Source organism: Vigna umbellata, chromosome 1 (genome assembly GCF_029865625.1).
Source record: "Vigna umbellata cultivar VRB3 chromosome 1, Vumbellata_1.0, whole genome shotgun sequence".
Classification (NCBI taxonomy): Eukaryota; Viridiplantae; Streptophyta; class Magnoliopsida; order Fabales; family Fabaceae; genus Vigna; species Vigna umbellata.
The window spans coordinates 61,860,190-61,885,544 of NC_142165.1; the positions used below are offsets into that span (position 1 = coordinate 61,860,190).

At 35.6% G+C, this 25,355-nt stretch overlaps 3 protein-coding genes across 3 annotated transcripts; 1 reads left to right on the top strand and 2 right to left on the bottom strand.

The window, feature by feature from the left end:
- Positions 1–2,500: 2,500 nt before the first annotated feature.
- On the bottom strand, positions 2,501–3,481 carry LOC124838707 (agamous-like MADS-box protein AGL82). Its single transcript, XM_047314382.2, has one exon. The coding sequence runs from the start codon at positions 3,479–3,481 to the stop codon at positions 2,501–2,503; it is 981 nt and encodes a 326-aa protein (XP_047170338.2).
- A 10,138-nt stretch (positions 3,482–13,619) lies between these two features.
- On the top strand, positions 13,620–19,433 carry LOC124838703 (uncharacterized). The gene is made up of 10 exons (XM_047314379.2): positions 13,620–14,233; positions 14,360–14,497; positions 15,771–15,959; positions 17,131–17,268; positions 17,398–17,516; positions 17,612–17,744; positions 17,843–17,972; positions 18,065–18,144; positions 18,517–18,651; positions 18,811–19,433. Exons 1-10 carry the CDS (start codon positions 13,736–13,738, stop codon positions 19,039–19,041), a joined length of 1,791 nt encoding a protein of 596 aa, XP_047170335.1. The 5' UTR covers positions 13,620–13,735; the 3' UTR covers positions 19,042–19,433.
- A 266-nt stretch (positions 19,434–19,699) lies between these two features.
- Positions 19,700–20,932, bottom strand: LOC124838709 (NAD(P)H-quinone oxidoreductase subunit L, chloroplastic). The gene is made up of 5 exons (XM_047314384.2): positions 20,759–20,932; positions 20,595–20,681; positions 20,383–20,490; positions 20,180–20,274; positions 19,700–20,004 (listed from the first exon to the last, which is right to left on the bottom strand). The coding sequence occupies exons 1-5, from the start codon at positions 20,885–20,887 to the stop codon at positions 19,851–19,853; spliced, it is 573 nt and encodes a 190-aa protein (XP_047170340.2). The 5' UTR covers positions 20,888–20,932; the 3' UTR covers positions 19,700–19,850.
- Positions 20,933–25,355: the final 4,423 nt, after the last annotated feature.

Consider the following 25,355-nt stretch of genomic DNA (forward strand, 5'->3'; position numbering starts at 1 on the left):
TATATCTTAAAAATTAAATTAAATAATAATTACATTATAATCTTTTTTAATTACATTTAAGAAATAAATGATATATTTACTTTTATAATCACGTTAATATTTCAATAATGCACAAATATGGACTTTTTCTTTCTATATATAAATATATATTATTTAATTTATAGATATGATACTTTATTTTATTAGATTAAGTTGTAATGAAATATTTACAATGTATCTCAATTTAAGTCAATGCCCATTAACTTTGCAAATTGAATTAATTATTATACAGTATGACATCAACATTATACCTTTTTTGTATGTAATAAAAAATATTTTTGATAATCAACAATAAATTTAACTTTGAAAAAAAAAGTTGTGCACCAAACTTTTATTTTATTTTAATTATTTCTTTCAATGTACTTATTTTTTAATTATTTACATATTCTTAATAAAATACAAGGTGTTTTCGTCTTTAGCCAAAATAAAATTCATATATTAAGAATTCTTGTTCCTCTCATCATATACATCATATATCGCATCCTTTTCTATTTGAGATTGATGACTATTAGAGCGTTAAGATACTCCTAATATGAAATACATACATCAATACATACACTATTGAAATACTACAAAAAAGTTTCTCCTTGAAATTCCTTCCACAACATTATACTCATAATCATGTTATTAATGAATAAAACATCACAATCCATATCAAACACACATATAAATCACGGTAAAATCACCTCAAGCAAATCAGAGGATCAGAAAAATAACAAAATACACACTAGCACTCAGATTGGCACTTAGCGCAACACTTCTCACAAAAGATAGCGTTCAGCGACAAGCCTGAAACTCAGCGCCAAAACTTTTGCGAAAGATGACGCTCAGTGACAGAGCTTGGCACTCAACGCCAAACCTTTTGCAAAAAAAAAATTCAATACCAAATTGAATTTAATATTTAATAAGAGAATAATTTTCATCACATATTTTATAATAGGCTTAATACTTTGTCCCTCTTTATAAGGGAAATGTTCAAGTTCGTCCTACCTTTTTTAAAAAGTTCAATGTGGTCCCAAGTTGTGAAAAAAGTGTCCAATTAAATCCTTTTTGGTCACGGCGTTAAATATTTAACGATCCAGCTGACAGCGTGGAGTAATCTGTGCAACGTGGTTGTTTACCTTCATAACGTGGCAGTTGACGTGGCAGTGGTAGTGATTAAAAAATTCTGAGTTAGGGTTTGGGTATTCGAAATCGTGCCACCACCATCAACCCCTTGAGCAGCGCCGTTTTTGCGAGCTCCTTCGTGTCATGGAAGAACCACCAAACACAGCAAATCGCACCACACGAAAGAACCCAGAGTCGCGAATACCTAATCGCAGAAACCCTCCATGCACAAATCCAACGCGACCCAGAACAACCACTACCGCTTCTCCTCAGAACCACCATCATCCACCTCATTACCTTCGTCCAATCTAGCACACGAACCCTAAAATCGCAGAGTGTCAATCCCAAACCGCAAGAACCACGCGAAATGCAAATTGAAACCACCCAGACGCGAGTTCAGAACCCAATTCGGTTCTCCATTCGAAAGCCACAAATCAGAATCGCAATACCTGCAAAACCCCAATTCGTTCATCAAGCTTCTCCAATTTACACCGCGAGTTCGAATCACCTACAGGAAAACCAAGAACAACTCGCAAAAACGACGCTGCTCAAGCTCGTCCTCCTACCCCAAATCACGATTTCGAATACCCAAACCCTAACTCAGAATTTTTTAATCACTGCCACTGCCACGTTATGAAGGTAAACAGCCACGTTGCACAGATCACTCTACGCTATCAGCTGAATCGTTAAATATTTAACGCCGTGACGAAAAGGATTTAATTGGACACTTTTTTCACAACTTGGGACCACATTGAACTTTTTAAAAAAGGTAGAACGAACTTGAACATTTCCCTAATAAAGAGGGACAAAAAGAGGTATTAAGCCTTTATAATATTAACTATAAATTTTAAGAAAAAATTGAATTAATATGATATTTATTTTATTACAACTTATTACATAACTGAAATTATTTGATTTTTCTAAAATTATATATGAAATAAAACACGTGAATGAATAATATATATATATATATATATAATATTTTATTTAATTATAAAAAATCAATTAATTCAAAGTGAATTATCTATTATAAATAATATATAATGACTCTTTTTACACCAAATCATTTATTTGTCTAGTCAATTTCAACCTTAATACAATATATTTGTAAGCATTATAAAAAAATATTTAATAATAATTCAAATTAACAAATACTAGTTCATTCTACAAATGTCACAATTTTCATGGAATAATCATTGCACCAAAATTTTCTAAATAAACAAATCAAAAGAATCTAATACAAAATTATTGTTATAACTGTTGTAGGCAAGAACTGCTAAAAAACAGAAAAAAAAAACTAAAATCCAAACATACTATTCTGTAAGAGAAAAATAAATATCTAAATAAATAGGATCTAGTTTCTTCTGTGCATATAGTTTAAAAAATGAGGTTGAAGCATATTAGAAACATCATTAGGTTCAAATCCTTGTGATGGACCTGGTCGATTTGACAGGCTCTGGAATGTTGCATCGCACTGCAATTGAGCAGGAAGAGTTTGCAAAGCAACATTATTATACGGCTGCATTGTTTGAATATTTGCATCGTAATAGCACGATGATGGGTTTTGGTTTTTGTTTGTTCTATCCTCCTGTTGTGTATCAATTCTGTGATCACTTGTACCAACTTGATTATTCCAATCCACTGCTATATTTTTTTCTATCAATTGGGTAAAGTTTTGACCCAATTGAAACAAAGAAGGTAGAGAATTTTGACTGAGTTGACATGGATAAAATGGTACTTGATTGTTATCATTAGTAGGAAAAACCTGTGTTTGAGACATGTTCTGCATGAAACTGAGGTGATTACCTAAAGTTGGAGCCAAGTAAGGAACAAGTGCTTCATCATTGTCTGATTCTGCTATTACTTTTCCCTTTGAATCTCGTTTGAACATGTTCATCCTTTGATTACAAGCATCAAGCTTAGCATCCAAAATGCTTACAAACATCCTCAACTGTTCCTCTTCAAGAGTATCGTAAGAGTCATCCCAGGTTGGATAAATGAGCTGGATCTTCCCTTTGTGCACTTTGGAAATCTCTCCTTCAATCCTTTTCATCCTTTCATCGAAATACTCTTCCACATCATACACCTTTGGACGCCTATCACTGGTAGTGTTCAGATATTTCTGAATCACACGTTTCAACTCTCTTGGGTCTTGTGGCCATATTTCAGGTTCATCCAGAAACTTTGAAGCAAAGATAATCACACCAACGTCAACTGAACAAAGTGTTGAAAACTCGTAAACTTTCTTCATTAATCCGTTCTTTCTCTTCTGAAATGTTGTCTTTCGAGCCTTCTCTTTCTCGATCAGATCCATGGGTATCCTTCCACGCCCCATTTTCTGCCACACACAACAACAATTGCCAACATTCACTATCCAAGTGTTTGCACAAAAGTTTATACGCAAATAGTAATATAGAACAACATTTTGCAACAACAAAATTGTTTCTTTGCAACGCAAATTCATCTATGTTCTGGTTGCGATGACAGTGTTAGGCTGAAGATATGCAGCAAAAAAGAACCAAAGTTTTCGCATGAATGCATACAACATAAATAACATTAACATTTTCATGATTCAAAGTTTACTATTTTGTTCAAGTACAAGTGCACATACCTCTTTGATCTTCCTTTTTCCTTTTTTCGAGCAATCGTTTACTTCTTCAAGAAAGTCTGGTTTGTGTTATCTCTTAAGCTTCTCTGGTTTTCTTTGCTTTCTATACATATATGGCATGATAGCATAATGAGCGCTGTCTTAATCTCTGATCAAATAATAATCGGGATTTTAATTAATTTCCTTTTTTTACCTTTCAATTTGTTTTATAGGTTTGGATTATAGTTGGATTATCCTTAATTAATTCAAAAAATATAAACCATTATTACAAAATCCGGATATGAAATATATTTTCATTATTTTATTTATACAAATAAATATATTTAATGACTTAAATCTTTTAAAGTTAATTAATGGTATCCGGTAAGTAAAAGATTTAGAATAATTCTAATGATGGACATTGAGTAATATATATAGTAACAACGTGAATTTTCAGAAATAATATTGATGACAACTTTTATCACTTAAGAAAACATTTACAAATATATATATATATATATATATATATATATATATATATATATATATATAATCATTTTATTCTTTATGACTATTGATAAAGAGAATTGTTCATAAAATTAATAAAAATGATTTGTAACGATTTTATAACTGGTTTTTGATGTACATATTTCCTTACCAATTTTACTCTTATTCATGATCTATATTTATTAAAAAATGTCAACTAAAAAATAAATTTGGTAAGTATTTATATATATATATATATATATATATATATATATATATATATATATATATATAATTATTATTTGACTCTTACAATTCAAATATATTTATATCTCATCATACACTTATTCTATTAATTTGTTTATTTGTATTTATTTTCGTATACATATTTAATTATTCTTTTATATTGTATTTAATCATGTACTTGTTTTATTTATTTATTTATTAAATCTTACATATTCAATTGCACATAATTCTACTTGTTTATATTTATATTTATTTATACATAAAGATCTTATTTATTTGTTTAGTTATATTGTTTGGTTTTAAATGTTTATTATTTTATTTGTTTGTGACAAATAAATAGATACAATGATAATAATTAATATGAAAAGATAAAATTTACTATAAGTAAATATTTGATTATTATAACGAGAAATATGACTTTAGAAATTTAAATAAAAATGAGATATTTTTAGGTTACTTTATTATTTATGATGAAACTCGTTTATTTTCATTAGTCACCACAAAATTTATTTAAATATATATAAAGTATTTGTAAATTTAAAAGAACTTTCATATTTAGTTTATTATTGATTTAAATATATAAAGTATTTGTAAATTTAAAAAAACTTTCAGATCTATTTTAATATGTTATGATTTTACATGTTATTTGTGTCACATTCTCTCTTTCTATTATGTATATATACTAAAATTTGAAAAGCTCACTTTAAATAAATGGAAACATTAATATTTTAAATCTTTTTCATTAGTGATCACAGTCGTATTCCCAATAATAAGCTTACAGAAAACTATTGTTAATAATTTAGTAATATTTTTGGGACGAGATTTTGGACTCTTTTCGTCCAGATGTTCCAATCATTTTAGAAAAACTAACTGCGATCATATATACATGTCTTTACCATACACATGTTTTATTAATATATATTCTCATAAGTTATATGGAAATTAATAAAAGTTTTAACAAAAAAAAAATAATACTAAATAGATAAAATTTCTTCTGCTTTTCCAAGTATTGCGAAAATCCAGTTTGTAAAATATGATATAAAAATTAATATATATATATATATATATATATATATAATATATAATATATATATATATATATATATATATAATATAGTTATAAAGTTAAATATAAATATTTTTTATATTTTTAATATAAATAGTTTTTAATTATTTTGTAGATAGTTTCGTAATTAAAAAATGGTTAAATTTTAAAAAAATATCAAATCAGAAAAGAATTCAATTAAAAAAACAATTACTTAAAATGTAAAAATAATAAAATGATGATTTTAATTTAGAAAAGTTTTATTAGAAGATAAAATCCCCTCTACATTAGGTTTGCTATAGGTTGAAATTCTTCTCTTTTAAAATTACAATTTATTGACCAACAAGTAATTTAACAATAATACAAAAGAATATATAAGCATTTGGTGACTGTATTTTCTAGTGTTTGAATAACTTTTCAATAAATTTCATAATCTATGGTCAAAATATTGAGTTTTGGTTCCTAACACGTAAAAGTAAAAAATAAATAAATAAGTTATTAAAGATATGAATGACAATATCAGCTGATATGGTCTATCCCATTTTGTGACTAAAAGTAAACAAAGTATGTCCTTCTATACTTTTTTAGATATTTAAAAATTAACTAAGGTGTTATTATTTAACATTTAACAATTTTTTTACACATTTTACATTCATTATTTTTTCCTTCAATTTTTATTTAAATATAAAAATTAACTTTTATAATAATTAATTTTTTGTGTATGATGATTATCACTGGCAAACATGTAATAATGGACTTTACTGGGAAAATGAAACAGTTGAGATTATGGGAGTAGTTATCAGAGATATTAATTCTGCGTTTTAGCTTGAATGTAAAGGCATGTCTTGGAAACATAAAGAATGAAAAGAACCATGAGACAAAAAGACATGGGCAGAGTTGGAGTCTGAACACCATTTTTGTTTTAGTTATTAAGAATGATTTTACCTCCTAAGTTACTATTTACCTATTTATACTCCATTATAGATAAAAATTTACTACTATTTATTTATTTTTATTTACATAAACATGCATTAATTGTTACTTAAATGGTATAAATATTCTGCAATGAATAAATTTATTACTGATTTGTTTAATTAATCACAGTATAATTATGGGTGGGGGCAAACAGAGGATTGAGTATCTTATTTCTATTTTTAAAAATGAAAATTCAGTTTTATTCATGTTTTTAAAGTTAATTGTATTGTGTAACATTTTAATTATTAGCACTCATAAAACGTTATAAAATTGTTAAAATAAAATAAATTATCTCAAACTAAAAATATATATATATAGTATTAATACAATTGTCAAAACCAAATAACTATAAAAACAAAATATATTTAAAAAAAATTAAGGATTATAGTGACCCGTGTTAGTATTTATTTTATGATTGAAATCATACAGTCAAGTGGCCAGTCAACTATGCAATATAGTGGTTAGTTATGAGATCATGTAGTCTAGTGTCTGATTAATCGTGCAGTATAATGGCCGATCATGCTACTTCGTTTATGATTTCGTGTAGAATTCGTATTATTTTTAATTCTATTATAATAAGAATTTCATTATTATAAATGTTTAATACATTGGAAATTGTTATGTAGTAAGATATTCATTAAAATATCTTAAATATTTTAAACGGTTAAGATATTTATCAAGTCACTAATCACATTTGTAAGGTGGTTATTTGTATTTTGCTTATAAATACAGTGGCAGGGCCAAGGTCCAGGTACGTTCTCTTTATGTCTAGAGACTCTAAATAATATTTTAGAGCAGTATCATAATCACTCTCTTGAGAGCTGAGGCTCCATAATTCACATCTGACTTGAGCGTCGGAGTATCTTTGCAGGTACCTCCCCCTCCTTTGGCGAGTATGAACAACAATGATTGGAGAAAAGCACGCGTCCCAGACAACCAGCAAGCAACCCAGACAGCCAAAAGCAACAAAGACACACAGGAAAATGTACACTGAAACATTTTGGCGCCCACCGTGGGGCCGAGTGCCAACCCAAAGAAGCCACAAGAGGAGCCTCAGCCTCGATGAATCGTTTCTTCGGATAAAGCCACTCCATCACCGCCAGCACGTGCACCTCTGCGAAATCGCAACAATGAGCACATCAGCGAAATCACACCTCTTTGTGGGTCAGATCCAACACCCAAAAACCTAGATCTTTCTTCCAAAGCAGCTAACGAGAGGTACCCCCACCCAGTCCCGCACACTCGCCACTATCTCCGCCCAAACCGGCCGCCACCGGCTACCTCCATACCGCCACCAGCATGCCCACCGTCAAGACCATCGTCGGTCGTCACCGGAGCTCTTCCCCTCCTCCTTTCTCGCGTGCGAGGTTCTCTCCGTGCCGCGTCTTCGCCGTTTGAAGGAGCCCGACCATCGCGAGTCGCGGCTGATGCCACCAAACCAGGGCTACCGCCATTCGTCGAGCTCGTCGCCGGCCACGGAATCAAGCTCCCCTTTTTCTCTTCTCCTTGCGCGCGAGAGGGATAATCTTCTCCTCCATGAATCGGTTCTTGGGCGAACTCAACCACCGTGCCGACCAGGGTCGCCGCTCTCCGTCAAGCTCTCCCCACCATCACTACGTTGCCTGCCACTACCGAGCCTGCTGCCAGCGTTGCCTAGAGTCAACGGCGCTTCCTAAAACCGGTTGTACTGCTCTCTCCTTCGTTTTCTTTGAAATGGGTTCCTCTCCGATTTGGGGCACGCTGTTTTGCCTTCCACCAGCCACCACCAAAGGTTCTGCCGAGAAAATATTTGGGGTTTCCTTCTGTGTTTAATTGATGTATGAATTATCAGAGTCGAGACTGAGAACAGAAAACCCTAAATCCCCAAATTGAGCCCAGGTTCTCATTCTTCGTCTTCAATGGCAACATCTCTTCTGAAAACCCTAAATTCCCCAATCACAACCCAAGGCCAGGAGCTCGGTTCCAGTCACATGAGCAGGCTCGCCGGCAGCAAACTCACAGTTTTCGCGGAGGACTCCCACACGAAAGATCACCTCGCCGTCCGGTTCCGCCTCCGCGCCATCCGCAGCCCAACGAGCCAGGGCTAGGTTGCGTTTCCGCTAGTCCATCCCAAACCTGGGAATTCCATGGTTTTCGATCACCTTGATCGGCCGTTCCGCAGTGTGGCTGATTCTAGGGTTTTTTAGGGCAGAAAAGGATTTTACAGAGAAGCAGGAAGAAGACGGTTGTCAGGGTAAACCCTTTCGGTGTCTTGTCAGACCCATTCTCCACGTCTTCCGCAACCCTCGCACAATTCACGCGTCGTTCGATTCTGCCTCCACATCATCCAACTAACTTGGCCTGAACCCTATTTTTAAGGATTAGATACTGAACCATCCGATCCCTCCGGCACATAGACTCAACAATCCTCCAGGATCGCCCACTTTGTCAACCATTGGCGATAGACAGCAGACGGTCGTCCTCGACCGATCGTACATTTTGTCGACCACTGATACGACAACACCTCGATCGATCGTCCACTCAGTCGACCACTAGTGAATCGACAACATACGGTCGACCTTAACTGATCGTACGCTCATTTTGAGGAACGACAGCGAGGCCATCAGTGACCATAAGCGTTGCAACACTCGACCGAACGACAGCGAGGCCGTTCGACCATTTCCTGGTCAACCATCTCGAATAAGCCGCCAGCTAGGTCGTCCACCTTGGTCGACAGCAAGACCGAGCGACCATTTTCTGGTCGACCATCACGAATTAGCCACCACCTAGGTCGTCCACCTTGGTCGACAGCAAGACAGAGCGTCGACCGTGACCGATCGACAAAACCTTCTTCATTGCCGATTGACCATTTCCTTGTCGACCATCAAGAATGAGCCACCACCAAGGTCGTCCACCTTGATCGACGACAAGACCGAGTGGCCTCAACGTTCATCCCTGGCGATCAACCATTCCGCCTCACTCATGTTCGGCCACCCGTCTCCATAACGTTCGTCCACTGGGTCCCCAACGTTCGACCATGCTTGGCCTCGACCATTCGGCCACCCGCCTCAGTAACGTTCGTCCACTCGAACCCGCAAGCGTTCGCTCATTCAACTACATCTGATGCTCGCACATTGGTCCTCAATGACGTTCGGTGTCTTGGTCTCTACCGCTCGACCATACTTCAACACGAGCATGTCAGCGTTCGAGCGCCACTGACGTTCAAACACCGCTCGACAATCCATATCAACGAGCGTTCGGAAACCGCTCGACAAGCCATGTGACGAGCGTTCAAACCGTCCACGCGTTCAACTTAAGTGTCGAGCGTCCAAACCGCCCTCACGTTCAACCGCTCGACACTCCATTTGAATTCGGCCACTTGACGCCAATGACGTTCGTTCTCTTGGAGCCAATCGTTCGCCCATTAGATCTCACGGACGGTTGGCTTAGAGCGTTCATCGCTTCGCTCAACATCGATGTGAAACAGTCGGCCGTTCGGCCTCACCCTTCGGATTTGAACGCTCGACAGTGCCTGCGTACGAGCGTCCTAACATCCGAGCGCCACGGTCGTTCGACCCAGCTGACGATCAGCCATCCGGCGTCACCATTAGGCCTCACGGACGTTCGGCCTATAGCGTTCGTCACTTCTCTCATCATCGACGTTCGGCCTCAAGGGCCTAACAGTCACTCACTGATCATTCGGCCATCATTCCATCTCCTTGACGTTCGGTCTCTAGCGTTCGGTCATGCACGATCTCAACACTCAATCGTTCGGCCATACTCTTGTTCGGCCTCTGTACGTTCGGTCACTCGATCTCTCTAACGTTCGTCCTCAAACGTCCCACACTCAGCCTCGCGTACGTCCGGCTTTTCGGCTACGAGGACGCTCGAACACTCGACCTCACGTATCACACGAACGTTCAAGGAGTCGGCTGTTCGACTTCAAAAGCGTTCGACAGTTGGTTTCACCCGCTCAACAATCCCTGTGTATGAGCGCTCAAGCAATCGGTCGTTCGGCCTCGCCCTTTGGATTCGAACGCTCGACAACCAGCATGTGAACGAGCGTCCAAGCAGTCGCGCGTTCGTCCTCGCTTTTGGATTCGAACGCTCGACAATCAGTATGTGAACGAGCGTCCTAACAGTCACCCGTTCGTCCTCGCCCTTCGGCCGTTCGGCATCCCTTTGGTTTTCAACGACTCGGTCTCACATTCGGCCTCTACCGCTCGACCATACATCTACACGAGCACTCAAGCCTTAGGCCATTCGATCCCACTGATTATCAGCCAGTCGGACTCAATAACGTTCGTCCGCTTGCCTCAGTTGTTCAGCTGTAGTTCGGCCGCCTGGCGTCCACCCTTTCGCCTCAGTCGTTCGACGATTTGCACCTCAAGTATTCCAGCATTCGTTTTCACGAACGCTCGACCTCCCTGACGTTCAACTCGACCTCTACAGCTCGATCATCTATCGGCACGCACGCTCCACCATGCGATCCTATTGACGTTCGATCGCCAGGTTTACAACGCTCCATATTTTTACATATATATTATATATCTTGTGCAGGTCGCAGTAGACGATCAACCGAAAACCGAGCGCTCAAACAGGAGGTCGTTCGGACTCAAAGGAATTTGCCCAAGAACACTCTCTCTGGTCGTTGTTCGCCCAAGAACACCCAGAACATCGGGATACACTCCCTCTGGCCGTTGTTCGCCCAAGAACAACCCAGAACATCGGGATACACTCCCTCTGGCCCTTGTTCGCCCAAAAACACCCAGAACATCAACCGCTCGACAATCCATGTCCACGAGCGTTCTACGAGATACACTCCCGCTGGTAGATGTTCGCCCTAGAACACCCAGACCATCAAACCTAGGGAACCATCCCCTAACCTAGCTTATGTTCGCCCAAGAACATCAAGTTAGCAAACATTCTGTCGTTCGACATCGAAAGCGTTCGTCATTTGGTTTCATCTGCACTACCATCAATGTCAACGAACGTTCACACAGTCAGTCGTTCGGCCTTAACGCTCGACAATCAAATGTCAACGAACGTTCACAAAGTCGGTCGTTCGGCCTCAACGCTCAACCATCAATGTCAACGAGCGTCCAAAAATCGCTCGACAATTCATTTCAATCAGCGTCCAAACATCGCTCGACGATCCATGTCATCAAGCGTCCAGAAACCGCTCGTCAATCCATTTCAACGAGCGTGACGAAACCGCTCGTCCACTCATATCAACGAGCGTTCAGACACCGCTCGGCAACCCATGTGTACGAGCGTTCAAAACAGTCGGCCGTTCGACTTCCCTTTGGTTTCAACCGCTCAGTCTGACTTGCCACTCGACCGCTCGACAACCTATATGTCGAACGTTCATACAACCCTCACGATCGGCCTCGCATGCCACTCAGCCTCTACCGCTCGGTCATATGTATCCTCACGTTCGGCCCCAGTCGCTCCAGCTTTTTGTCGTTCGTCTTCGCCTCCTTTTGGCCCATCAAACTCAACCGTGCGGTCATCCTTGGTTGGAAACGTTCATACCACAGCGAATACAGCCTCCCTCAAACTCATAAGTCCTATAGTTACCACGTCCGTAAAACGGAACCGTTAACTCGGACTTGGGGGGCATGTTATGTAGTAAGATATTCATTAAAATATCTTAAACGGTTAAGATATTTATCAAGCCACTAACCACATTTTTAGGTAAGGTGGTTATTTGTATTTTGCTTATAAATACAGTGGCAGGGCCAAGGTCCAGATACGTTCTCTTTATGTCTAGAAACTCTAAATAATATTTCAGAGCAGTATCATAATCACTCTCTTGAGAGCTGAGGCTCCATAATTCACATCTGACTTGAGCGTCGGAGTATCTTTGCAGGTACCTCCCCCTCCTTTGGCGAGTATGAACAACAATGATTGGAGAAAAGCACGCGTCCCAGACAACCAGCAAGCAACCCAGACAGCCAAGAGCAACAAAGACACACAGGAAAATGTACACTGAAACAGAAATGTTAGTGGTTTTCACATGTTGTGGACTGCTCAAAATTTTATTTTTTTAGCTTACCTTTCCTTTTTTTCATGTTGGTTTCTATGGGCTTTTTTCGATGATCGTTTTTATGGCAGGAATAGATGGGGATGTAGGTGACAACGAGACTAAGTAGTAGTCCATTGAGGGGGAAGTCAATACATAATAGTATACATGAATAAATTATATATATATGCTATATTGTTATTCTTTCCCTTGGTTCGAATTTATTTCTAAGACTACTTAACTATTGTTTGAAAAATTAGATAAAAAATTTGTAATGATTCTGTATTATTATATTTGTATCTCTTGCTTAAAAGAAAATATATGTGCATTTTCATGCTATATTTCGGGATGTTATATCAAATATTAAACCAAAATATTATTATATAGATATCAAATAAGAGTAATAATTAGATGAAAACAGTTAAGAAAAATAATATCAAATATATATGTCTTAAAAGTAAGTTACAAAATTAAGAAAAACAAATTTGTAAAAGTTTCTTAGTTTATATGATAAAGTAAAGGTGTTTTGTACTTTAAAATTAGGTTAGATATGACATAACCAGATATTAGAAAGAAGAGTGTGAGGATGAGTGTATAGATATGGTGTTCTAAAGTTGCTTTTGTTAATAGGTTATCCTAATTTTAATTTTGGTGGTTAGTAAGTTAGATAGAAATAATGTAGGTGGAACATGTCCATGTTGAAGATGTTGAGAGTGGTAATTATTTTAATTGGTGTAAAATTATAAAAAAAACAATAATTTTGTTACAATTTGCATATAATTTTAATATTTTATAATTATTAGGGTTTAGGATTATAAGTTAAGATTTTAATAAATATTTTTTAAAAAGGAATAAAATCCCAGGAAAGCATATAATAACACATATTTGAATATTACATTTAAAAATAAAATTTGAGATAAGATTATTATTTAATGATTGTCTTCCAATTAAATAAGGATAGTACCAATGCAGATTGAAGTTTTACACGTGTTAAGAGCCTATTTGACGAAACACGTGCTCCTTTCAACACAACTACCCCATGGCATTTCCGTTATTCGAGGGCGAGAGCGTGGTCAATTATCAGAAGTCAACAGTTTGAAAAAAATAAAAATTGTCTTTTGGAATTTCTTCTTCTCCTTCTACGTTTTCGTTTCACTTTCTCTTCCTTTCCATCACTTTCTCTTATTTCCCCTTCGCATTTTACCTGCGATAAAGACCACAGAAAATCACGGTTCCATCCACGCTAATGGAGGAAAAGCACGCAGCAGCCTCGGAATCCGCGCACGCCGAATCTAACGGTATCTCTAATGGCTCCGACCACGGTTGGCAGAAGGTGACCTACGCTAAGAAACAGAAGAAGAAGACCAACAACACCGCCAACGGCTCCGATTCTCGAGCTAATTCCAACAAGCTCGTTCCAAACGGGACTTTGTCCGGCTCCGATGCCATTTTCCTGTCACTGGAACTGCAATCGGAGGATCGCCGCCGCAAAATTCTGGAGGCGCGGAAGGCAGCCGATGCCGCATACGACGACGATGTCGCGCCGGGCAGATCAAAGCAGCGGTCTCGAAATGACGAAGAAGATGACGAAGACGACGAGAATGTGGAGCATTCCACGGAGAACGGGAAGGCGGAGGAGAAAAAGGTGAAGCAGAAGAAGCCAAAAAAGCCTAAGGTTACGGTGGCCGAGGCGGCGGCTAAGATCGACCCTGCTGATCTGGGCGCTTTCCTCGTTGATATATCGGTAGGACATTGTCAATTGAATGGCGCATTTTTGGGTTTTGTGTTTTCGGTTTGATCTGTGGATCAGGAAGACGATACTTTCGATTCGCTTAGTTTGATTTTGAATTTTTGTCTGTTTTCACTTCAGGCATCGTTCGAGACGCAGCAGGACATATTGATGATGCGGTTCGCTGATTATTTTGGACGTGCTTTTTCTGCCGTGGCCGCATCTCAGTTTCCCTGGGTGAAGTTGTTCAGGGAGTCACCTGTTGCTAAGATCACCGATGTGAGTGTTGAGTTCCTTGTTTTCTTATTGTTTTCTTCTAGGTAAATTTATATAAAGAATTTCAATTTGTTGGTTTAATGATTCTGAAGTGTTTAGGTTATTATGGAATGTGGCATGCATATAGACTTTGAAATTTGTCTGTGTGAATCATGATAGCACCCAGGATCTGTGGCAACATATTGGTAAAAGGTACGGACTTTTTGCTGTCATCGGTCTTGTTCAGGCAGTGTCTACATGAAAATTGAACATTTGACGGAGATATACATACGACAGTGGGCGCAGACTATACTACTGAACAAGAAACGACTGAAGCAATAAGATCCGATGTTAAAAGGACGTTGCTTTCTTTTACAAAATAAATATGTAGTAAAATCCTGTGAGGAAGCCCTATGGTGAGATAAATTGGAGTTAGCTGCCAGCATGTTTTAAAGTAACACGTCAGCAGTTTTTTTAATGTAGTTGCCATGAGATATAACAGTTTTTGTATGTGTTTTGTCTGCAATTTCAATAGAAAAAGCCCTGATTAGCTCCAATTGGTTTCGTGGAATGAACTTTTGTGTAACTTTTCAGGGTATATGAATGCTTTATAGTGAGTGCCATGTTCTTCATGCACATTTTAGTTATATTGCTTCATCCTTTCTACTGTTACTTGTAACTATTTGTTTTAACTTATGACATTGTTTGTTATGCTGTCAATTATCTCTTCGTATGTATGAATTGTGAAGTGTCTTTGTTGTAGTGAAATTTAATTGAGGTTTCCTACTATGCGTGGGTCAGGAAACTCATTTTGAAAAATGCAAACGGGAATTAACACTTTCCTAAGCGGAAAACTAGGAAGCAACATTTCATATATCATTCGCATCCAATGGACGTTTTCCCACTTTCATTTGTCTTACTAAATCTGTTGTGATATTGTTGCATATTGTATCGTCTACTGTATTTACTATTTTAAAATTGGCAATTTAATATTGTTAGTCAAGGAAGACTTTTCCTAAATCTGTTACCTTTTTCTATCATGATAAACAGTACTGTGTCTTGTTATTGGTGATTTATGATTTGAGAATCATAGTTATTGAAAAGCATTCATTCATCAGTTACAGAATCATAGTACCGAGTCTTGTTCTTGTCATTTTATGGGATATTAATATTTGACGAATATTTATAGTTATTATACAGCCATTCATATTCTATCTTTTAGTGTTTTTTTCAGAATCTTGGATGTAGTTTCTGATATTTTCCTATGAAGTTTATTGATGAATTTTCTTTCTGCCAGATGCCACTTTCTCACATATCTGAAGCTGTATATAAAACATCGGTTGACTGGATCAACCACCGGTCTCCTGAGGCACTTAGTTCCTTTCTGCTTTGGTCTTTAGATAGCATTCTTGCTGACTTGGGTAGCCAGCAAACTGCGGCAAAGGGTTCCAAAAAAGCTGTGCAGCAAGTTTCTTCAAAATCTCAGGTATTACACTGAATACTTGTCTGTGTCTAGAACTAGTGGATTTTATTCTTCTTTTGATTTTTGGATAGTAGAAGTTGCTTGTGTTGGGAGATAGAAAGTGACCCACCAAATTGAAACAAAACTAATCTAAAAGAGAAATTTCAATACAGAATAGCTGTCTATTAAGGGAAGTCTCTGGAAGACCCATGTCTGAACAGCTAAGAGGTCAATTGAACAATCTTGTCCCGAAGCATGATCAATTAATAAAGGACATCTTCCTATTTTTATTGCAATATTCTCTTCTAACCAAATACAATTGGGGTGATAAGTTAGCTGTCTATTCACTCACCCTGCAACTCTATCGAGGGGACTCTAAAATATCCTATGTACTGAACAGTTAAGAGGGTCAATTAAACAATTTTGTCAACCATGATTAATTAGTGAACACATGGTCACTTATAAATCCGAATATTCTCTTCAAACCAAACGCAGTAGGGATGCATGGTTGGTGCATGACTTTGAAATTCTATGGGATATGCTTTAGTACAATTTGATCTATCAATATTAATTTATTTATTTGCAACTAGATGTTAGTTTTGATAGGATAATCTCTGCTTCTAATTGTTCAAATGATTATGGCATAAACACTGCAGGAAGCGATGCTACAAAATTATATATTTAGTTAGTTCAATTTATGTTTCCTCCAATTTCTATAAGATCTTCTTTGACACTTACACCCCTAGTGAATGAATAGTCAATGTCAAGACAGATGACACAAATAGGTGCTCTAGAGACATATATGGCTGACACACACAACACACAGATATAATGTACGTAATTTTTCTTTTTTCCCTTTGCGGAATGGGCATTTAATGACATAGGAGGTCAAACATTTAGATTATCATTTTTTGTTTGTGTTAACGAGTCAGTTTGTTTTGCTTCATTATTCTCTCTTGTAACTAAATGCACTTGCAAATGAAACAATTGCTTCTATTTGAATATCCATTAGGTTATGTTTGATTTATACCGTTCTTGTGTTTATTGTAGTTTGTTTATCTTCTGATTGAGGGTACAAAAATTGTCTTGACAAGTTTTTTTGTAATTTTGGTCCTAAATCACATTCAACCTTTACTTGATTATATATACTATTCTTTCTAGCTGTAAACAAACATTAAGTTTATACTACCTGCAGGTTGCCATGTTTGTTGTTTTAGCAATGGTATTGCGCCGAAAGCCAGATGCTCTAATAACTGTGTTGCCCACATTGAGGGAGAACACAAAGTATCAAGGGCAAGATAAGCTTCCAGTGATTGTATGGATGATAGCTCAGGTGAGGCATAGATGCCAAAATAACCATAACTTATTACCAATCCCCTAAAATTTGAGTTATTTGACTTTTAAAAGAGAAATGTAACATCATTTTCCTTTCATTTTGTTAATGGTTAATATTTCTGTATAGGCCTCTGTAGGGGATCTCTCAGTCGGTTTGTATGCTTGGGCACGGAATCTCCTACCCATAGTGATTGGCAAAAGTGGTAACCCCCAATCCAGGGATTTGGTTTTGCAGCTGGTGGAAAAGTATGAAAACATTGTTGCCCTTATTTTATTTATGTCACTAACTCATCATTGCTATTGTCATCACCACCATTGCGTTTTTTGTGATTTGATGGCAGAATTTTGTCTACCCCAAAAGCACGGCCTGTTTTAGTAAATAGTGCTGTGAGAAAAGGGGAACGATTAATTCCTCCTTCTGCATTTGAAATTTTGCTCTGGGTTACTTTCCCTCCATCTTCGACTAGAGTAAAGGTAGATATGTTCAGCTGGCTTTATATGTTTGCATTTAAGTGTATCATAGCTCCAAATCTTCAAAATTTAAATCAATATGCTGCTGCTTTTACATATAGGCTACCGAAAGATTTGAGGCCGTGTATGCCACTCTGAAAGAGGTGGCTCTTGGAGGTTCTACTGGAAGTAAAGCAATGAAACAAGTTTCGCTGCAGATATTCAATTTTGCTATCAAAGCAGCTGGAGAAAGTACGCAAACCTGGTTTTATTATTTTATTTGTGCCTCATTTCCTTTTTGATGAAATAAATGCCGAGTGTATTCTAAAACATGTATTTTTCAGACAATCCCGAGTTATCTAAAGAAGCAGCTGGTATTTTAATTTGGTGTTTGAGTCAAAACACAGAATGCTACAAGCAATGGGTGAGTGTTTTTTGTCTTAAAGCTTACTCTCTTCGATTTAAGCAAGCTATTGATGTTTTTTGGATGGAGCAAGACAACTTATTATAAGAGACAATTTCTTTGGATGTTTCTGAGATAAATGGTAATCTGATAGGTAATGGTTCTTTTATTAGAGAAAGACTGAGAGTGTTAATCTCTAACTAAACCCAATGCCCCTAATCATCTCTGCCACTCTCTTCACGACCGCCAACCTCTGCCAAATCCTGCTAAAATGTTACTTACAATCAATTACTCCCTCAACCAACATAAGCCATCCTCATTGAGCTTATTATCTAACCCAACCATGAAACTAGATTTACTTCTTTGATCTTATTCCTTGTTTTATATGAACAGGAAAAAGTTTATCAAGACAACATTGAAGCAAGTGTTTCAGCTCTGAAGAAGCTTTCCGATGATTGGAAGGAGCTATCAACAAAATTGTCTCCTTATGAGTCACTGAGGGATACCTTGAAAAATTTTAAGCAAAAGGTAGTTTCTAATAAGTCAAAAGATCTATATCTTCAGTTTATTGTGTCTGGGATTGCTTTCAAACACTGTGACATGGACTGGTTGAACTGTGTTTTATTGTACTGAAGTAGCAGAATGTTTGGACATGGTATGTAATGATGTAACTATTTTTGGACGCAGAATGAGAAAGTATTGGCTTCCGAGACTGATGCTGCTCGTCACGCATACTTCAAGAATGCGGATAAATATTGCAAGATAATCCTGGGAAGAGTCTCACGAAGCCATGGATGCACGTCTTGTTTAACCTTAACAGTTCTTGCTTTGGCTGTGGGTGCTGCCGTTCTTTTGTCCCCCGGTATGGAATCTTTGGATTTTAAGAAGCTCTCCGAAGTTTTCAACTCTCAGTACTGAGTACTTGAGAATATTCCGCATTACTAGCAGTTGGTTGCTTCAAACAATTTTTGTTTCAGCCCCACTCATTCACAATGGGCACAGTGAACCAATAGCCTCATAATAAAGTGCTAAATGCGGAGATTGTACACTTAGTTCAAATCAAATCCTGTTCAGGCAACAAAGGATAGCCGAGGTCAACAATGGTTTGAGGTTTACTTTAGTTAGACTATTTTATAATTTATTTGTTCTTGTGTTTGTTGAGTCTTACTTTTAGTTATTTATGCCTTTATATTAAGTACGCTGGCAAAATGCCAATGAGGTAACTACAGCTGTATCCTGAAGTTAATGTAGTTGTATCAGAGGAATTTTCGTGGTGCATTGCGAATTATTTTTTCTACCTTTTTCTGTTATCACGGGTTGATGGTTGTCATTTTCAGTTGCTTCTTCCCTGTTATCGATGCTTTGTTTTCCTTTAATTGAACAAATTGAAGAGCATATCGAATGGTCGATATATAAAGCAGGAAATATTTTCAGTGGATAAGTGCTATATTTTTTATATTTCAGAAACACTGATTTATAACTGTTGAACCACGCGTTTTGATCAGATATTCTGAAATTTCCTTGCATGATTGATATCATAAATTCTGTTGAACGTGCAAAAGTGGATTGCTCGATGTTCATTAATTTGCAAACGTATGACATTGAATATTCATTTTGTAATAGACAGCAGAAAAATAGGTATAATTATACATTTACAACAAAGTTTTGGTGAACTAAACTTCTAGAATTACCATAGAACAGCTGCTTTGTTGTGTTTTAGTCCAGATTTATAGATTATCATAATCTTCAGGTTCGGCATATGGGTACTTTGAATATGAACTTCTGATTTTTGAAGGATCTTCGGGTACAGACCAAGGGTACTGCATGTCAGGGTCTCGTGGGAATTTCCTGAAGTTTAAAAATGGTGCCCAAAGAATAACCCTGCAAGATTTTACACGGGTGTTTTTTGAAACGTGTTGCTAATTGTTACAGCAAATAATTTCAAAAGAGAAATGCAACCAACTACAGAAGATTTGTTATCACCGCACACAGTAAGAGTGGTAGTAGTATCAGTATACATATATTTATTTTGCTTTTAGAGGGAAGAGTTTCTCACCCGGGGAAGAAAATGAAGACAAACATGAATTGCAGATACATCTCCAGCAACCCTCTTCTATACCATCTTTTCCAAAGCCATATCATGATTACTGGCTGCAATTCACGCAATTATGGCCACTCACATTAAAACTCAGTTTTGGATGCTGTTGATAGATGTATAATTTGGACAAACTTAGAAAGTTTTGAAAGAAAGGAACTTACTGGCACCACAAGGAAATAAACAAACATACCAATCCCCCATTGAGTCAAAACCCAGGAGAGTTCTGGCCGGTTATTCTCTCCTGTCACTGCTAACACTGGCTGCTCCGCCTGCTCAAATAACCCACACTTCAATTTTCTAAGCAATGAATCTTTAGGTACTTGTTTGGTGAAAGAGTAAAAAGAAGTGAATTTCAGTGTAGAAAGAATCTCACCAAGGCCAAGAGTGTTCCGAAATGCAGTGCGAAATTGGTATAGTTAAAAGTGAGATGATTATCTGGTTTGTGGGTGCAGCATGAGACCTGCAATGAGTTGAGGAATGAAATGAGGTTATGCAGAAGTAGCAGAGAATGAGTTAGCAGATGAAAAAGCAAAGTACAGATAGTGATTGGGAAGGCCTAGTAGAGTTTTTGTGCTTGGAAGCAAAGAAGAGAGAAGTTGTCCCAATGGAGGAAATGGGAAGAGGAGGAAGAGCTTTGGGAACATGGAGGCTGAATGAGCACCTCATCTTTCTTTCCACCTCTCTCACTTTGCTTCCTTATCACTTCACTTCCATCAAATTAAAACAAAAAAAAAACACTCATCCACTACCCTTTTTTTCTTGTCCATTCAACTTATGCTCATAAGTTCAATGCAATTATTTCCTAAATATTATATGCTTTGCTCATGTTTAGGAATTCTTCATAAAAAAAAATTAAATTACCTTTTGTTCTTTAAAAATAATATCATTTAAATAACCATCATATCATTAAATTACCTTCTCTTCAAACTTAAAAATATTTCAGGTGAGGTTTTAATTTAATTAATAGATTTTGTAATCTAAAAGATATTCTAGCACAAAATAAATGTGTTTGAACTTTATTATTATTTTTTAAGTAAAATAATATCTTTTTATTTAAAAAATACATTTGTAACAACTTTATTTATAAATAGAAAACACAAATAAAAATAAAATATTTGAATTTTCTAGTTTAAAATATTGTTAACTTTCAATTGAATTATTTATTTTCTATATTTCTTATCTGATTTAAGATATCCAATTTTTACCGAAATGTTCAATTTATAATTTTAGTTTATTTAATTAAAAACATTAATTAATCAATAAAAAAATTAAATATATTTATAAATTAAGTGCATTTTTCAAATGTAGAATTTATTTATATATATTAAAAATTTTAAAAAGAAGCTAGGGGGACTGATCCCCTTTGACAAACAAGCCAACATTTTTAGTTTTTCTCGTCTCGTTTTTAGTATTGTTTAATTTTGTTGTAGTTAAATAATGATGAACATTCTATGGTTGAAAGGTGATTCTTTTTAAATACAACTCTTATAAATTACAAAAATAAACTCCTTTCGACTTTATTTACTAAACTACACTCATTTATTTATTCTACTTGTCAATAATTTGGTTAAGTCGAATTCTTGGGAATTGAATTTCGAGTTTGATTTTTTTTCAAGATAAAAAATAAAAATGTAAACATATAATAAAAAAATTATAATATTTTTAGGTTTTTAAATAATATGAATATCAAAAATAGATTAAATAATAAAATTATACATTTAAATTAATTAAACACTTGATAATCATTAAGCTAACAAATTGAAACAAATAGTATAAAAGGTCGTTCCCAGTGCTATAGACCTAACATTACTCTAATATCAATTTTACATAATTAATTTTGTTTTGAATTTCTTGTCTTCTATGCACCATGCTATCAATGATCTCATTAACCAAATTTAAATTTATATCTTTCATACAACAATTATAATTATTTTATTTATATAGTAACAAATATTTAAATATTAAGTAATATAAATTTAATATTTAAGTACTATTACAATTTATATCTTTAATTATAATTTTATTGTAATAGTACTTAAAAGATTAAATTTATATTACTAAATAAAAATATCACAGTAACACAGCTCTTAACAATATTTAAAAATCTTTAACATTGATTGTATGATATTTCAAAATAATTTTTATAGTATGGAATGGATTAACAAAAATAAATGTATTACTAGTCAATGGTTTTACCATCGTCTAAATATATTTTTCATGACACTAATAGAAAACATTTTAAAATAAGTCGCGAATCTCATATCATTAGTGTTTTGTGAACAGTATCTTGCTCTATATTAAATACATTAGGTTGACTACATTTATATGTCAATTTGTAGATTTAAGAATGGACATTATTTATGTTTAAGAGTCATTTAATTATTATTCAACAATAATTAAACTAATGTGCAACACATTGTTTTAATTTTCTATATTGTTGAATAATAGTTTAATTAATTAAACATGAATTATGTGCATTTTTAAAATAATAAATTGAGTAAATAAACGTAATAGACACAGTACATTGTAACACCATATATTAATGGAAAACGTTTCTTTAACAACGTTTTCTTGACACAATTTTGACAACGTCACGTGGTGGTTGTCTGTTGGTTGATGTTTAAAAAAACAAATTAATATGCAATTGATCAGGCAAGGGTATTATGGGAAGAAAAAAATATTAAATTTCATTTCGTGCTTTTGCTTCTTCTTTCATTTGCATTTCGCAGTTTCGCTTTCGCTTGACCTCTCGCGTTTCCTCATCTCTCTCAGTTCTCTTATCTTTCTGGTATTCAAAGATTAACCTTCTCGCTAAATCCTAAAGAATCATCTTCTCGCTGTCTTGGACGTCCGTCTTCTACAGCATTGAAGCCCTTCACTTGGTGTTTATTAGAAAGTAGAACTGCGCAAACCCTAACCAACTTCTCGACCCTTGTTGTTTTGTTGATGTTATAATTGTAGGTCCAATGGCAACCCAATGACAACCCTCTTCTTCATCTCTCTCCACCATTTTCACTTTGTTTGGAGCATTGCTTTCACTCTCACGGGTCTTCTCGATCGAAAGAAATTTTTCACTCGAGTTGAAACTTGTACATGTTTTTTATATACAAAAGATCATTATTATAAATGTTGGGTAATATGTACTGATAATATATTATATGAATAAAATTTCAATTTTGATATAGTACCATACGTTCTCTAATAGTGTTGTTCGACCATATATATTGAAACTTTTATTTGGTTATGGGTGTTTGGTAAAAAAATCGATTATGTAAGCGACCTTGATAGGCCTGAGTGTTGGTGCCTAAAAAAAGAATCACATTATACAAGTGCCCAAAAAAGATCAAATTCAATTACGTAAATTTTTTTTTGGGTACTTATGTGCTCACAGCTGACTCCTGCAGCACAAGTTTTTGTACAAAACCATATTTTTGTTCGTGTAATCGTTTACAGGGTCCTTGTAATCGATTATAATGGCAAAAAAGGCCTACACTTGATTACCAAGGAATAATTTGAAAGGTCTTTGAGTCAAGATTCCAGCAAAATAAGAATCAACTCATTCGAAGTTCGGTGGAGAAAGTTATGAGCAAAACAACCAGCAAATGTGAGAGTTGGCAGGAATATATAAAGCGTTAACTTTAAGGAATAAATTTTACCTACTTAGATGTCTAAAAATTACAAATTAGTAGTCATTGGAAAGCTTTTTGAGTCTAGTTTCTAATAAAACAGGAATCACATCATTTGGAGGTCGGTGGAAAAAGTTATCATTAAAATAGCAAGAAAATGTCAAAGTTGACAGTATGTTAACTTGGTCATGACGTCAACATTGGGTCTTTCCTCCACCAAAGACTGCCAAAAACCCAGTTTTCAGACTCTACTCACACTTAAACATTAAAAAGAACTCTCATCCATTCAAGAAATATGAAAAAATAACATAAAATGTTTTTGGCTACTTATGTGCTCACAATTGACTCCTTCAGCACAAGTTTTTGTATAAAACCAGATTTTTGTTTGTGTAATCGTTTACAGGGTCCTTGTAATCGATTACAATGGCAAAAATGGCCTAAAATTGATTAGCATGACATAGTTTGAAAGGTCTTTGAGTCTAGATTCCAACAAAACAAGAATCAACTCATTTGGAGATCGGTGGAGAAAGTTATGAGCAAAAGAACCAGCAAAGGTCAGAGTTGGCAGGAATATATAAAGCGTTAACTTTAAGGAATAAACTGTACCTACTCAGATGTCCAAAAATTACAAATTAGTAGTCATTGAAAAGTTGTTTGAGTCTAGTTTCTAATAAAAAAAGAATCACATCATTTGAAGGTCGGTGGAAAAAGTTATCATTAAAATAGAAAGCAAAGGTCAAAGTTGACAGCATGTTAACTTGGTCATGACACCAACATTGGGTCTTTCCTCCACCAAAGACTGCCAAAAACCCAGTTTTCAGACTCTACTCACACTTAAACATTAAAAAGAACTCTCATCCATTCAAGAAATATGAAAAAATAACGTAAAACTTTTTTGGCTACTTATGTGCTCACATTTGGCTCCTTCAGCAGAAGTTTTTTTACAAAACCAGATTTTTGTTCGTGTAATCGTTTATAGGGTCCTTGTAATCGATTACAATGGCAAAAAAGGCCTAAAATTGATTAGCATGACATAATTTGAAAGGTCGTTGAGTCTAGATTCCAACAAAACAAGAATCAACTCATTTGGAGTTCGGTGGAGAAAGTTATGAGAAAAACAACCAGCAAAGGTCAAGTTGGCAGGAATATATAAAGCGTTAACTTTAAGGAATAAACTGTACCTACTCAGATGTCCAAAAATTACAAATTAGTAGTCATTGGAAAGCTTTTTGAGTCTAGTTTCTAATAAAAAAAATGGATCACATCATTTGGAGGTCGGTGGGAAAAGTTATCATTAAAATAGAAAACAAAGGTCAAAGTTGACAGCATGTTAACTTGGTCATGATACCAACATTGGGTCTTTCCTCCACCAAAGACTGCCAAAATCAAGTGAAGACCACCAAAGTTGCCATAAACATTGTTTCTTTCCTCAATCATGGGGTGCCCAATCATGACTTCTCAGCCTCTACTCACACTTTAACACCAAAATCAAGTGAAAACCAGTGGAT

What these genes read in the sequence shown, in the direction of transcription:
- LOC124838703 (XM_047314379.2), top strand. Translation starts at nt 13,736, where the DNA reads ATGGAGGAAAAGCACGCAGCAGCCTCGGAATCCGCGCACGCCGAATCT. An exon ending in CTTTCCTCGTTGATATATCG is followed by an intron (nt 14,234 to 14,359) that starts GTAGGACATTGT and finishes TTTTCACTTCAG; the next exon opens with GCATCGTTCGAGACGCAGCA. An exon ending in GTTTTGCAGCTGGTGGAAAA is followed by an intron (nt 17,517 to 17,611) that starts GTATGAAAACAT and finishes ATTTGATGGCAG; the next exon opens with AATTTTGTCTACCCCAAAAG.
- LOC124838707 (XM_047314382.2), bottom strand. Translation starts at nt 3,481, where the DNA reads ATGGGGCGTGGAAGGATACCCATGGATCTGATCGAGAAAGAGAAGGCT.
- LOC124838709 (XM_047314384.2), bottom strand. Translation starts at nt 20,887, where the DNA reads ATGAGGTGCTCATTCAGCCTCCATGTTCCCAAAGCTCTTCCTCCTCTT. An exon ending in GGCCTTCCCAATCACTATCT is followed by an intron (nt 20,682 to 20,758) that starts GTACTTTGCTTT and finishes AACTCATTGCAG; the next exon opens with GTCTCATGCTGCACCCACAA. An exon ending in GTCTTCATTTTCTTCCCCGG is followed by an intron (nt 20,005 to 20,179) that starts GTGAGAAACTCT and finishes AAAATCTTGCAG; the next exon opens with GGTTATTCTTTGGGCACCAT.